Source organism: Chenopodium album, chromosome 15 (genome assembly GCF_948465745.1).
Source record: "Chenopodium album chromosome 15, dcCheAlbu1.1, whole genome shotgun sequence".
Taxonomy (NCBI): domain Eukaryota; kingdom Viridiplantae; phylum Streptophyta; class Magnoliopsida; order Caryophyllales; family Amaranthaceae; genus Chenopodium; species Chenopodium album.
Genome location: NC_137848.1, coordinates 37152295 through 37167204, shown reverse-complemented (window position 1 = coordinate 37167204; position 14910 = coordinate 37152295). Strand labels below are relative to the sequence as shown.

Sequence of the window (14910 nt, the reverse complement as noted above, 5' to 3'; positions counted from 1 at the left end):
ATAAGCACACACCCCAAACCATTCTTTGACGCATCACTATACACATCATAAGTACCACTGTCGTCTGGCAGTGTAAGCACTGGTGTTGTAACCAGCTTCTGTTTCAAGAGTTAGAATGCTTCTTCACACTTATCATCCCGCTCAAACTTCTTGTCTTTCTTCATTAGAGTAGTCATAGGTTTAGCAATCTTCGAGAAATCTTTCACAAAACGCCTATAATATCCTGCTAGACCTAAGAAACTCCGAACATCAGACACTGTTTTGGGCGTAGGCCAACCCTTCACAGCTTCGATCTTGGTTGGATCTACTTCCACGCCATCCTTAGACACAAAATGACCTAAGAATGCTACCTTTTCCAGCCAAAATTCACACTTAGAGAACTTTGCATAAAGATTGTTTTATCTCAGTGTTTGCAGAATTGCCCTCAGGTGTTCTACATGCTCTTCTTTGTTATTTGAATACACCAGTATATCATCTATGAATACTACCACAAATTTATCCATAAATTGATGAAACACCCTGTTCATCAAATCCATAAAGATTGCTGGAGCGTTTGTCAATCCAAATGGCATCATTGTAAACTCATAGTGTCCATATCTTGTCCTAAAAGCAGTTTTAGTTATGTCTTCATCTGCAATCCTCAACTGGTGATATCCGGACCTCAAGTCAATCTTAGAAAACACAGTCGCGCCTTTCAACTGATCAAACAAATCATCAATTCTTGGAAGTGGATACTTGTTCTTTATTGTCACCTTATTTAGTTCCCTGTAATTAATGCACAACCTCATGCTTCCATCTTTCTTCTTAACAAACAGAAGCGGTGCTCCCCAAGGAGATGCATTCGGTCTAATGTATCCCTTGTCTAACAGATCTTGCAGTTGCTCCTTCAACTCACTCATTTCTGTTGGTGCCATTCGATATGGTGCCTTGGATATTGGTGCTATCCCTAGGACTAAGTCTATGGTGAAATCAATTGCTCTCTTAGGTGGCATTCCAGGGATCTCGTCCGGAAATACATCCAGAAATTCATTCACTACTTCTATATCTTCTGGCCTTGTTGCCTCCTCATAATCCATGTTTCTCACACAAAAGTACACTGGATGTCCCTTCTTCATGTACTTTTCCAACTTCAACACAGATATAAGCCTAGGGCATTTGACTTCGCCATGCATCCAATAAGTCACTGCCTCATTCTCATTTGTTTTCATTTTCACTTTCTGCGATCGACAACTTAATTCTGCATTGTACTTGCTCAACCAATCCATTCCTAGGATGACATCAAAATCCTTTAACCCAAACTTGATCAGATCAGACTGAAACACTTTCCCTTTGATCTCTAAAGGTACATTTCTAAAGGTTTTGGTATAATTCACCACCCCACCCTTTGGAATGGTTATTGGTAATCTACTACTTCTACTGTTTTCAAAGACTCTTTAAGTTTCGAAATAATTCTTTTCGAAATGAAGGAAAAAGTTGCACCAGAATCAAATAAAACTTTAACAGGAATAGAGTGAATAGAAAAAGTACCAGTGATGACATCTTTTGTGGAATCAGCCTCATGCCTACTCAACACATTTAGTTTTCCTGCAGCTCCACTTTTCTGCTGAATTATTCCCATTGTTGCTGTTATTATTGTTCTTTGCTCCATTCTACTGCGCTCCCTTATTTCCATTGAAGTTATTGTTGTTTCCCTGAAATTTCCTTTGGGTAACTCCTGAATTATTGTTTTGTTTATTCCCATTAGAACCCTTGGAGAAACACTCGTACTTTCTATGCCCCAACTTGTTACAAGCACGACAAACAACCAGATTTCCATCACAGTCCCTTCCAGGATGGTTATTCTTGCACCTCTTGCAAAAATAATACCTCTCGTTTCTGTTATTCCATGGGTTATTGTTTCTAGCCCCTCCATTGAAGTTACGTCCTACTTGACGATTGTTACCTTGGGAATTGTTGTTGTTGTTGTTGAAGTTGTTATTGTTATGGTGGTATTTCTACTTCTTGAAATTGTTCTGGTTACCCTGTTGGTTCCCAGAGTTCTGTCCCACCTCTTTCCTCTTTTCTTTCACTTCCACATCAGCCAATTCCTTCTTTTTCTTCACCTCCAGATCATATAAGTGTGCAGCTCTACCATACACTTCATCCAAGGTTTCAAACACTTGTCCACACAACTTCAGCTGCAAATCAGTAGTCAAACCACTCTCAAACTTCCTAGCCTTTGCCTTCTCTGTAGAGACGGACTCTTCAGCAAAACGAGATAGCTCAATAAACTTGGTATAGTACTCAGTCACTGACATTTTCTCCATTATGAGGTTTGAGAACTCCTTCGCCTTCTTCTTCTGTAAGAAGCTAGGGTAAAACTTGTCTCTCACCTTTTCTTAGAACTTAGTCCAATTGAATCCAGGTAGCGCTCTAATAGTTCTCTCATTTTGCTGCCACCAAAGATCAGTTTCACCTCTCAAGTAATAAGTAGAACACCCCACCTTAGAATTTTCTAGGCACCCAACTGCCCCAAACTATTAAACTAATTAACAACTCTAATCAATAAAGAAATAAGCAAAAACAAGAATTAAAGGAAAGCAATAAAGATGAGAGAAATTTAGAAAGACTCATTGAATATATGAGAAGATAAAAAATCCACAAAGTGCTTCTTCAACATCTCAAAACTCCATGAAAAATCCTAGCTTTCTCTCTCTAAAACTACTCCTAAACTAGAGAGAGAATCCTAATCTAACCTTAAGAGAGAGAAAATAAAAAAGGCTAAACTAATCTAATCTAGGGTGAATAATTGTTAAGAGAGTATTAAACCCCAAGGGGTATTTATATTACAGGTTAATAAAATAAAAGATAAATAAAGCTAATTAAAATAAATAAATAAATAAACAAAACTAAAAAGAAGAAGAAAATAAAAAGGAAAATAACACCAAAACCCACCCAAAATCAAATCAGACACACCAATTGCCTCTTCATTTCGTGGCTGCTCTGCTTATCATCATTGATAGGAGGGTAAAGTAGGTCATTGGTCTACTACCCTAATCTAAATTTATAAACAATTTACTACCCTAATACAAGTATAGGGGTAAGCAAAGGATCGAACCCAAAAGGAAGCACACGAGTTTAAACACCAAATTCACTAATGCAAGAGTCAATGGAGAGTATATATTTGTTGGGTTTCTTTGATTAAAAACACTAAAACAATTAAGAAAGAAAGATAAAGAAGGATTAAACCAAAGGGAAACAACGCTAGGGGGTACAGGGGTGTCAAAAACGATAAAACAAAGATGGGCAATGATGATTTTCATGAAGAACATGCCATAGAATACTAAATTCTACCTAAATAACTCACTATCATGCAATTGTCTAAGCAAATCAATGAATGAGGTCTTGGCCTAATCGAGATCACTTTCATGCATCCAATTAGACACTAATCAAATCGATAGATTAAGAGTGCACAATACATAAAACTCTACTTAAACAATTCACTTTCATGCAATCATTAAAGTAAAGGAGATCTTATCCTAATTCAAATCACTCTTGTGCATCTAAATTAGGGAACATCAAGCAATGTGTTACTAATAATCTCAAGCCATCAAAAATCATACAATCATCGATTTATAGCATGAGCTCAATCAAATCATAATCAATCATCAATATTAATCCATGCCTTTCACCCCCTTCCCCTAGCTAAAAACTTAGCCTAGAGAAGTAAAGGAAACCATGAAAACTAACCAATGTAAGAAGACACAATTAACAAGGATGAACATGAAAATCAAACTAGCAAGAACAAATAAGCAAGTAATGAATCAAAAAAACAATATGCAAACCAAAAGAAAGCATTAAACTAAAGTAAAAAGATAGGGAAGAAGAGATTACTAAAGGAAGACTTGAATTGACAAAGCTTGAATAAGATTAAAGTGCAAAAATGGAGAAAATCCTAATCTACACTACTATCCCTCTCTAGATTACTCTAAATTAACCCTAATCCTAATTAGATGAAAGAGAAAGTAAGACAAAAACTAATTAATTGGATGATCCTCCTCCTAATGAAGTCGTACCCCCTATTTATAAACCTAGAAAGCTGCGCCCGCGGTGGATGGAGAGCCGCACCGGCGGTGCTGGAGGCCGCGCCCTCTCCTTGGCTTCTCCTGGCCATCTCCCGCTTGCTGGAAGGTTGGGAGCTGACCAGCATCCCGTGCCCGTGGCAGGCTAGCCCGCGCCCGCGGCTGTGCTGCTGGCTACTAATGCGCGCAGCTGGGCGCTCGTGGCTGCTGCCTTGTCCATGCTATGCTGCTGCGGTGCTCGTGCTGCTGAGATTTTTGGAGATGCTCGGGCTTGCTTCGATGATGCACGTTGCTTACTTCTTAGCTCTCTTTGCTTCAAGGCTTTCTTTCAACAAATTCCCGGCCTTTTCTCGAGTTATCAACAACGAGGAACGTGCCAAGTACCTAGATAAATAGACCAAGAGAGAAAGAGTGAAATATCACATACAAAAGCACGCAAAACAAGCTAGAAACCGAACAAAATGCATATTATTGCAAACTAAGGTCTAAAAACATAAACTAAAGCATTATAAACTAAAACGAGACTAAAAGGACAAGAAATAGACGAGAAGGACAAAATAATCTTAAAACAAAGGGAGAAAAACGCCCTAAAATGTGTCATAAATGACACTTATTAATCATCGAATAACCACCATCACCACCATCGCAAGCATCCATCATTAAACATGCACCATCAACAATTATAAGCAAATAATCTTGACCGCTCGATCTTGATAAATATCACGTGAGAAGCTCGTGATTCGGTTTATACACACCCAGAAGACCGCGCCCGCAGAAGAATAGGCCGCGCCTGCGGTGGCCTGAGCCGCGCCTTCTCCCAGGCATCTCCTCGGCATCTCCCAATTCAAATGTTGAGCTCCAAAATAGGTTGTCTGCGCCTGCGGTGGCAGAGGCCGCGCCCGCGGCAAACTAGAATCGAATTGGGGCTGATTCAAAGTATGCATTTGCGGGTTACTCTCTTCGAATTGACGAACGCTTGTTGAGGGCGACTGTCGGTCATGGTGAAGCTGTGGGGCAGTGTTGCTACTGTTGCAATTGTTGCGGGCTTTGTAATGGTTGCGAGTGGTTTGGTGGTGGGAATGCAGGGAAAGGAGGTGGCGAGGTGATTGCGGTGGCTGGGAATTGGTGTTGCTACTGTTATTTGACGGTGGTGATTGGAGGGGTTGTTGGCGATTTTGGGTGGGTGTGCGAAGTAGTTGTTGCGAAGTGATGCTGATGGCTACTGCTATGTGGTGGAAGGTGTGGTTGTGCTCGCATGTGGTTGGAGGTGGGAGCAGGGGAAGTAGCGAGTTGTCGTTGCTACAGATTGTTGTTCGTGATTGGGGAAGCAGGGGATTGTGTTTTGGTTGAGTAGTGGTATAGGGTAAGGTGTGGTGTGGTGAAGGATAAGAGGGAAGAAAAGTGGCAGCAACTTTGGGGCATTGTGCAGAAGCTTGTGAATGACACATTTGACTCGAACCTCGGACCTTGAACTCGGATATGACTTTTGATTATAACCAAGCCTTGACCCGAACTTTCCTACAAACCAAACCAAACACGAGGGTAGATCAAGAGATAAAATAAAATAAAGACAAAATAAAGTAAAATAAAATACTAACACTAAAAGAAATAATAAAACCAAATGAAATTAAATAAAATTAAGAAAACAAACTAGAAACTAAAAAAAAAATAATAGAAGGAGAAAAACGAGAAGAAAAATATTAACGAGAACCTAGACTAAGAACATTATAAAGTAAGAATTATAAAATAAATTACGAAAATAAACTAAAAACTATTAAAAACAACTAAAATACTCAAAATAAAGATTGAAAAAGGAAAATACGAAAAAGAGAGAAATAAAGCCTAAAACTAGGAAAATTATTAGAAATTTAACCGAAAAAATAAGCATAAAAATACCCTAAAAGTGACATAAAAGTCACTTATCACAATAGATGCGACGTATTATTGAACTAAGAATAGCTTGGAGCTATTAGCAAAGAGTTGCTTATCTTAGAATAATAAGTGTTAAGACAAGCCAAAGCATGCTCGGAATTGTTCCATGGAGTACATTCTTGACACTCCCATTCCAAGCTTCTTTGCCAAGGGCATCATGAGTGATGAGACTCATGAGACTTGGTCCTTGGATTTTGATAAGGTCATACTTTTGATGAGGAATTCCCTTCCGAAAGGATTAGAAGAGGAGATTCACCTCATAGCGTCTAGATATGCTTCTTAACAATCTTAAGGAGCTTGTCACTATGTCTTCCAAGACAGGGACTTGAATGTTCATAACTTGACCAAGTCATTTATGAACGTGAAGATTAAGATCCCAGAAGAAGGTTGCCTAGCTAAGGAAAGGCTCGAAGTGTGGACCAAGGTCTACAATGCTAGACTTAGACTCGGAATGCCTCTTCAACCTCATGTGCTTCGAATGACAAGACTTTTCAAGCACTTGGAGCTTATTGGAAAGCCATTGGAGGATGAACAAGCGGCTCACATGCTACTAAGCTCAATCCACTCAAGCTATGTTGCATTGAAAATGCATTTGACGGCCAAATGAGATAAACTCTCATTGATGGAGGTTGTTCAAGAGCTTTGTAGAGCCAATTCTTGCAAGGGTACTATGTTCCATCTAAGGCGTAAGAAGAAGAAGGAGTTCAAAGAAAAGGCAAAGATGCGGTGCTTTTATTGTAGTAGGCACGACCACTAAAAAAGGGAATGCATCATGTACCTAGAAGATGAGGTGAAAGGGAAAGTAGCTTTCACCTCAAGTATCTTCTTTATAAACCATCACTTGAATATAAGCAATTCATAAGATATTAGATACCATAAATGACTCACTATATGCTCCTGTTTCAGGAACCAAGTGAGAAGAGCTTCACAAGTGGGTGTGCATGTACAAGTGGAAGAAGAAGACAATCTTTCCATCAAGCTTGTAATCACATAATTTGTCTTAGAATAGAATCTATTCCTAGTTTTATATCGAACATATTTTGATCTTTTGGCGTTGGACATCAAGTTGTTTTGATCACAAGACTATTACAAACAATTATTTGAAAGTCTTGCCTATATGTTTTATGACAAGACACGTTTATGCAAATGTTCTTTCTTTAGACAAACATGTTTATAATGTTGATGAGTATTTAGGTTGTTTTTACCTTCTTTTCATAGCTTTCTTTCTTAATAAATTCTTAGTTTTATGCATTTTCTCCTTAGTTTTCCTTTTCTATCTTATTTTGTGTTTCTTAGTTTTTCTAGTGTTTTCTCCTTTATTTCTCCTCTTTTTGTGGTTGTAGGTATTATACGAGGTTCGGGTCTTGATATTGGTGGTTTTCTAAGTTGGAAGATGCATTTGGAGCAAGCTCGTAGCATTGGGAAAGCTCAAGATGCAAGAAAGTGGATACTCCAAGTTCTAGCTCTTGCGCTTTAAAGCCACGCTTTCATGAAATCACACTGTTGAACCCACTGTCAAGTCCATTTGAATCTGCCATGCTTAGTGACTATCATGAACATATTGCGTGCACTCACGAAGACCCATTTGCGAGCGCACGAGGCTATGAAGCATTGAAGAAACCCAAAAGAGCGCGGTCACGTAGGTCCCTTTGCGCGGGTGCGCATGGCACGTGCGCGGACGCTCCTCCCTGTTTCCGATTTCGCTCGATTTTGTTTCCGCGCCTCTTATAAATACCTATTTTTAACCCGAATTTTGTAAGAAGTTTTAGAAATAATTTTGATCATATTTTTAGCTTAGTTGAGAGTTCTCTCTCTAATTTTAGGGTTAGTTTAGGAGTAGATTTAGAGAGAGAAAGTGAGAAATTTCAATGGTGATTTGAGAGATTGTTGATACAAGGGTGACAATTATGTTGAAGATCTTCTCTATTATCAATGAGCCTTTCTAACTCTATCTCATCTTATTGCTTTGTTCAATTTCATGTTTGTTTGATTTAATTTTGATGTTTGATTCTTGATTAGTGTAATTGTTCTTGATATTTTGTTGATTCTTGATTTATTTAGTTGTTTGTTGATTAGATGATGATTCTTGAGTAGTTTTTTGGCTAGGGATTGGGTGAAACTTGTATGATTGATTGATTGTGATTAATTTGGGAATTATGTTGATTGATTGTTGAGATTAAAGTGATTAATGGAAGTTTGCATATGTGTAGTTTGATAAGACCTTGAGAATTATGCTAGATTGCATTGTGATTTCTAATCATACGAACCATTGATTTAGGAATTACAATTATCGATTGGTTTGGATTGTGTTTCTCCTTGTTTGTTATTCTTAGAGACCACTAGCTTAACGATTAGAAGATAGCTCTTTGATTCCAATTGATAGCTCTTATCATTATTTTTCACAACCATTGATTGGCATGTTCTTCCCAAGTTGTTGCAATTATCATGATTACTTGTTGATCCCCATTCCCTAGTGTTTCATTTGTTTGGTTATTTGTTTTAGAAGTTGTCTAGTGTTACCTCTTCACCCTTAGCATGACTTTGACCTAGCTTAGGCGCCCAATTGAAAGCACTTGAACATAACCGTTCCTTTGGGTTCGACCCTTGACTTACCTCTATACTTGTATTTAGGTTTGTTAAGTGATTATAAATTTTGTTTGGCTTAGGGAGGATTAGTCAATGACCTAGTTTTCCCCCTGTCAAATGTTAATAATACCACCAAAGACCGTTGAGTCAAATCAGACATACTTGTGGCATTGTCGTCTTGGCCGCATTAACGTCAAGCGCATCAAGAAACTCCTACAAGAAGGTGTTCTTGACTCATTCTATTTATAATCGTTTGAGAATTGGAAAGGATGCTTGTTAGGCAAGATGATAAAACAGCCATTCTCCAAGTTGGGAGAAAGGGTAGGTGAGTTATTGGGCCTAATACACATCGATGTATGCGGACCGATGAACACACCCGCAAGGAATGGTTATCGATATTTCATTACCTTCACGGAAGACTATAGTAGATATGGATATGTCTACCTCATGTCGAACAAATCTGAATCCTTTGAGAAATTCAAAGAATATCAGAGTGAAGTTGAAAACCAGCCTGGCAAGAAAATCAAAGCCCTTCGATCAGATCAAGGTGGTTAATATTTGAGCCATGAATTCGATGACCACTTGAAAGAACATGGTATTTTTTTTAGAATTGACACCTCCAGGTACTCCACAATGGAACGGAGTATCCGAAAGGAGAAATAGAACCTTGTTTGACATGATACGATTAACAATGGGTCTTAGTGATCTTCCTATCACTTTCTGGGGACACGCACTTCTAACTGCGGCACTAACACTGAACTGTGCTCCGTCAAAAAGCTGTCGAAAAGACTCCATATGAATTATGGACGAAGAAATCTCCACGGTTGTCTTTTCTCAAGATTTGGGGATGCGAAGCTTATGTCAATAGATTAATTTATGACAAACTTCACCCTAAATCTGACAAGTGTTTCTTTGTGGGATATCAAAAAGAAACCAAGGGGTATTAATTCTACAACAAATCCGAGAACAAAGTGTTTGTGTAGGCGTCGTTCGAAGTGCGCCTACGTTAAAGCATGTTGTGAATATGCTTGGCACTCATAGGAAGTGGGAATTGACATAATACGATTAGGGACAAATAAAGTAGGGAGCCGCCAACAAGTTTTTAAGGAACTTGTAAACCGTTCACGGATCATAAAAGGCAACCACGAATAAGGGACAACGATAGGCAACAACGATTGACCCGTGAAGGTTACACCCCATTCATAATCCATGAGATTACTAACTCCATATGGTTTGGAACCACGAAAGGAGGATCGGGGATGATGGTACGAAGTGAGTCATGGAGTCACATTCGCCCGTATTGGCCTCTACTCGATTCTTATAGTGAATAGTGATTCCTGCGATCTCAAAGGCATACAAACAAAAATTCAATTTGCTCCGAACTATTATTAAGCTAAATTGGTTGAATATTAATGCAACATATAATTCTAAAATATTGTGATCACTTGATTAAATAACAAGATTAAAAAGGAACCTAAACCGGTTGTCCAAATTATCTTATTAGGCGTGATTTTTAATTACATATTCCCTTTAAACATGCAATATGGTGATCATTAATAATAATAGAACAAACATTAACATTGGAAGCAATTTACAATAAATCCAACAATATAAAATCGTTAGAAAAATAACAGAAATAAAATGAACGTGATTCTTACTTTGATTCTGTTTTCTTGCAACTATAAAATAATAAACGAGTTAGTAACTTCAAGGAAAATTAATCAAACAATAATTAAATTAAATTAAATAGAGTTGATTTAGAGCCAAACCTCAAACAGTTCTACCTTTCACGCCTTGGTTTAAGGACAAAACCTCGAGTAAAGTATAGACTCCTTGGAGTGCTTGAAGAGGGAATTTTAAAAGAAAAGGGGTAGGCTAATGTTTAGGCTAGAGCATAGAAGAGAGAAAGAGAGAATTACTTGATGCCCCGTACATCAGAATTGAGGGGTATTTATAAGGAAAATGAGTAGAGGGAACACACGGAACCCTATAAAAATAAAAACCCTAAAAAATAACACCGCGACACGGCAGAGGACACCGTGACACGATGCCAGACACCGTCAGACGGGGCAAACTCCCGTGACACGGTGGAAAACAGAGAGACGCGGGAAATAATTAGGTTACGGGAGATAAAACGCGTGAAGGGTTTACGCGGAAAGGACACAGAGATGCCCCGTGTCACAGCACTGGCACCGTTTCACGAGAATGCACACCGTGGCGAGGCATTGAGCCCCGTGACGCGGTGCTTTTTGTTGTGACGCGGGAAACTGTGCGTCCATTTTCCATTTAAATTCATTTTTGCCCTAATTTCGTTCAGCCTTTTTAAGTGTCGATTGATAATTTTGGGCCATTCTGATTTATTATTTATTAATTAGGCTAAAATAATAAATTAAATAAAATAAAAGGTTTGGGACAAAATAATAAAATAAAGGAAAATAAATAAAATAAAAAGGTTTGGGCCAATAATATGCTTTGACTAAACATCAAGACTGATCCACTGATTTTCAATCAAATACGATTTTTTAAGCACTCTCATTAAATACTGAACCCGACCAATAATGGCGGTGAAAGATCGTTCATCATCAGGTTTGGTTTTGGGGAGACAATTTTAGGTGTCTATAGTTTGTTGCTCACGATGGTGTCTTTTTGGAGAAGGAACATCTTTCCAAAATGACAAGTGGGAGGAAAATCGAACTCAATGAAGTTCGAGAGGACGAGAAACAAAATCAAATTGACAGTCAAAGTGCTCAAACAGCATCTGTTAACGTTGGTCAATTTGTGCAAAGTCAAACCGACGATGCAAATGCTTAGTCCATTACCCTACGCAGGTCACAAATGCTCAGTCCATTACCCAACGATGCCATGATATGTACTAGGCCGGATGTATCGTATGCTTTAAGTGCTACGAGCCGATACCAATCAGACCCAGGAGAGGCGCATTGTATTGCGGCCAAGAATATCCTAAAGTACTTGAAAAGGAACAAGGATGAATTCCTGGTCTATGGTGGGAATAATAATCTGGTTGTTGAAGGTTATACCAATGCAAGCTTCCAAACAAACAGAGACGATTTCAAGTCTTAGTCAAGATACATATTCTTTCTAAATGGAGGAGCGTTTGGTTGGAAGAGTGCTAAGCAAAGCACAACAGCAGATTCTACAACTGAAGCTGAATACTTGGCAGCTTCTGAAGCAGCTAAGGAGGAAGTCTGGATTCGCAAGTTTGTTGGTGAACTTGATGTTGTACCCTCCATCAAGGGTCCAATAGACCTCTATTGTGACAACAATGGAGCTATTGCTCAGGCTAGAGAGCCAAGGGAACATCATAAGGTCAAATATGTCAAGAGGCGATTTCACATGATAAGGGAACGAAAGTCAGAAGGTGAAATCAGAATTTGTAAGATTGGAACGGACGACAATGTAGCCGATCCACTCACTAAACCTTTGCCTCAAGTGAAACACAACAAGCACGTTGAGGCAATGGGAATCAGGCACGTAGGAGATTGGCTTTGATTTCCCTAGTTATGTGTTATAATTAATTTTGGATATTTTAATGTAAAACACTATGTTAAATCATTCAGTTTTTGGAGTAATTCAATTTTATGTAATTTGTCACTCCATTTCTATTTAATTGTGGTTTGGAATTAAATAATGAGTCCATTCGATTTTGAGAATATTCAAAATAGGGTATCAAGACAATGTCTTGGATAAAGAAACACCTATTAAGTGAACATTGAAAATTATAATCGAAAATTATCCCTAATCAAGGTCATTTAAATGTTGGACGATTAATGACCTTTTGAGATTAGTGTGTATTATGATTTATAGCACCGTTTCTTGTGCTACAAGGACATGATTGTCATAAATCATTTGCACAGGTATTGGTTTAGAACAATACTGGATAAGATCTATGAGAATACTTTAAGAGATTAACAATCGTCATAAGTATGTTTCTTGTTATGACTATCGGAATCTCTTTCCTCGACCATGAGTATTACAAGTTCTCTTGTTTGAGTACTAGTCCGTTTTGATGTCTTTCAAAAGTTTGCCATAAATGGGGATTATAACGGCAACACTCGGGAGACTAGGTCCTCTTAGTAAAAGAAGTTTACAGAACAAGACTGGGAATGTCCCCCTATTGAACAAATAGGGACATGTCTTTGTTGTTTACAAGGCCTCTCGATGAGAAAAAGTGTGAAAATGCATGGTCGTGCTCAGATGAATTTTAGAAATTATCTGCTTATTGACAATCAAACTCAAATATCGAGAAACACTTCTACACGTAATAAGGATGAAGAACAATCTTACCTTATAGTTCATGAAGAGGCATTAAGTGACATAGGAAATAGGCTATACACAAAAGCCACACTTGTCTGGAAGGACAAGTGGGAGATTGAAGGAATGGTGTCCTTCTAACAAGTGTATTATTCCGATAGAGGGTTCGGAATTATTAGAATGCTAATTATTCAACAAGGTCAAGTGATTGGAATGCCTAGTTGGAGGCCGCTTTCGATCAGTAATATTAATGTATAATTAATATTACAGATTAATCTTGACTGAACCCTATGGGTCACACCCAATCAAGTAAACGATCCGTAACGACGAATTAATCCGAAAGGAATTAATGAGTCATTAGAGTATTATGAACATAGACGTCGGATATCGATTTAGGAGCGACGAGATCGAGCATCATGAGTCGAGTCGGATTAATAAGACGACGAGGCGGTAAAAATCAAGCAATCAACAAGTGCTTAATACCCCTAGCATCGGAATGCCCCGAGCAAACCGAGTGCTAGGGGCATGGGTGCTAGCATGCGCGCCGCACCAAGCCGAGGCTAGTGCGGGCATTACGTGCTAGCATCGCTAGCAGCAGCAGCATGCTAGAGAGCTAGCAGCGCTAGCAGTTCAGCAGCAAGCTAGGCACTGCTAGCTGATTCTAGCAAGCCACTGCCCCGAGCTCAGCAGCCGACAAGCACGCAAGGCTTGCTGGGCCGAGGCAGGAGCCTTGCACCAAGGGCCAGAAGCCCAGCCAAGGGAGTCAGGCGCCCAAGACTGGCTGCGGCCAATTGGCACGCGGCCATAGGCCCGTGCTTCTTTGTGAGGGACGGTGAGCAAGGGAGCTTAGAAAGGAAGTAAATGATCCCCTCCCCTTGTGGTCCTAACCTTCCCTTTTTTCATATGTTGACACTTGTTGATTCTTGATATTGCCTTTTTCTTTTGATTTTAATTAAAATAGAAAAAGGATATTTTACCGACTCTCCCACATTGATGGGAGAGAGCAATGTTCATGGGATTTCTCTATAAATACCAAACCTTGGAATTTGAGAAATCCCATTTCTTTATAAATACCTTTAAGTTCATAATACTCTTAGTTGTTTTGGTCTAGCCCCGGCTAAACTCTGGGGTAGGGACCGTTCGGGTCGTGCTTGAGGGTGGACGAAGTTTTCGCACTTGCGAAACTAAGCTTTTCAAGTACGAGCTCTATAAGGAGCGAAGCATGCTACAAGGGTAAAATTGTCTTTCCTTTCCTCTTGTTAATTATGTTAATATGCTTATGCTTAGTTGCATTTATTTATGTGCGGGTCTTGGGGTCGGGTTTTGTTTTCCGTGTGATGTTGGACTCCACGAAACCCAACACATTCGTCAATTCAGAATTGGTGGTATCGATCTTGTTTGCATTAAGGTCAGTAATTTCTCCCCAATTGTTCGAATTTTGTCAAATTGTAAAATTAGGGTTTTGATTTTGGAATTGATTTGGGTTTGATTTGATAGAAATTGCTTGCCAAATATGGCTCGATTTGAAGACAAGAAATGTAGGTGTGGGTTTCCAGTTGCTAAAAGGACGTCGTGGACCCATGATAATCCAAGGAGAAGATTCATTGCATGCAAGTTCTTCAATCACGAAACTGGGCAAAAAGGATGCAATACATTTGAATGGGTTGATGAGGATATACTTGATTGGCAGAGGGATGTTGCCAGTGTACTTGTAGTAGAAAAGCATGGGCTTTCCACTGATCTGAGTATCCTGAAGGCAATATTGGCATGTAATGAACATGAAAAGGGTAGGCTAGCTTCTGAACTAAATGAGCTAAAGAATAACAACAAGTACAGGGCAGATTGGGGGTTGAGGGAGGATGAACATGCAAGGAAGAAGCTAATAGTAACTTGTGTCATAGTGTCAGTTATAGTGAGCTTTTGTTTTGTGAAGCTTGTTGGTTAGTGATTGTACATCAAGCTAGTTTTCTTTAGTTTCTGATTAGTATTTTGGTAAGCTATTTTAATGTATGAATGAAGTTATTGTACTTTGAACCTTTATTGGTTGATGAATGAAAAG

General features: G+C 38.9%; 1 protein-coding gene across 1 annotated transcript; it reads left to right on the top strand.

The window, feature by feature from the left end:
- Positions 1 to 14364: 14364 nt before the first annotated feature.
- Positions 14365 to 14796, top strand: LOC145581119 (uncharacterized). Its single transcript, XM_081638184.1, has one exon. It carries the CDS (start codon positions 14365 to 14367, stop codon positions 14794 to 14796), a length of 432 nt encoding a protein of 143 aa, XP_081494310.1.
- The last annotated feature ends 114 nt before the right edge of the window (positions 14797 to 14910 follow it).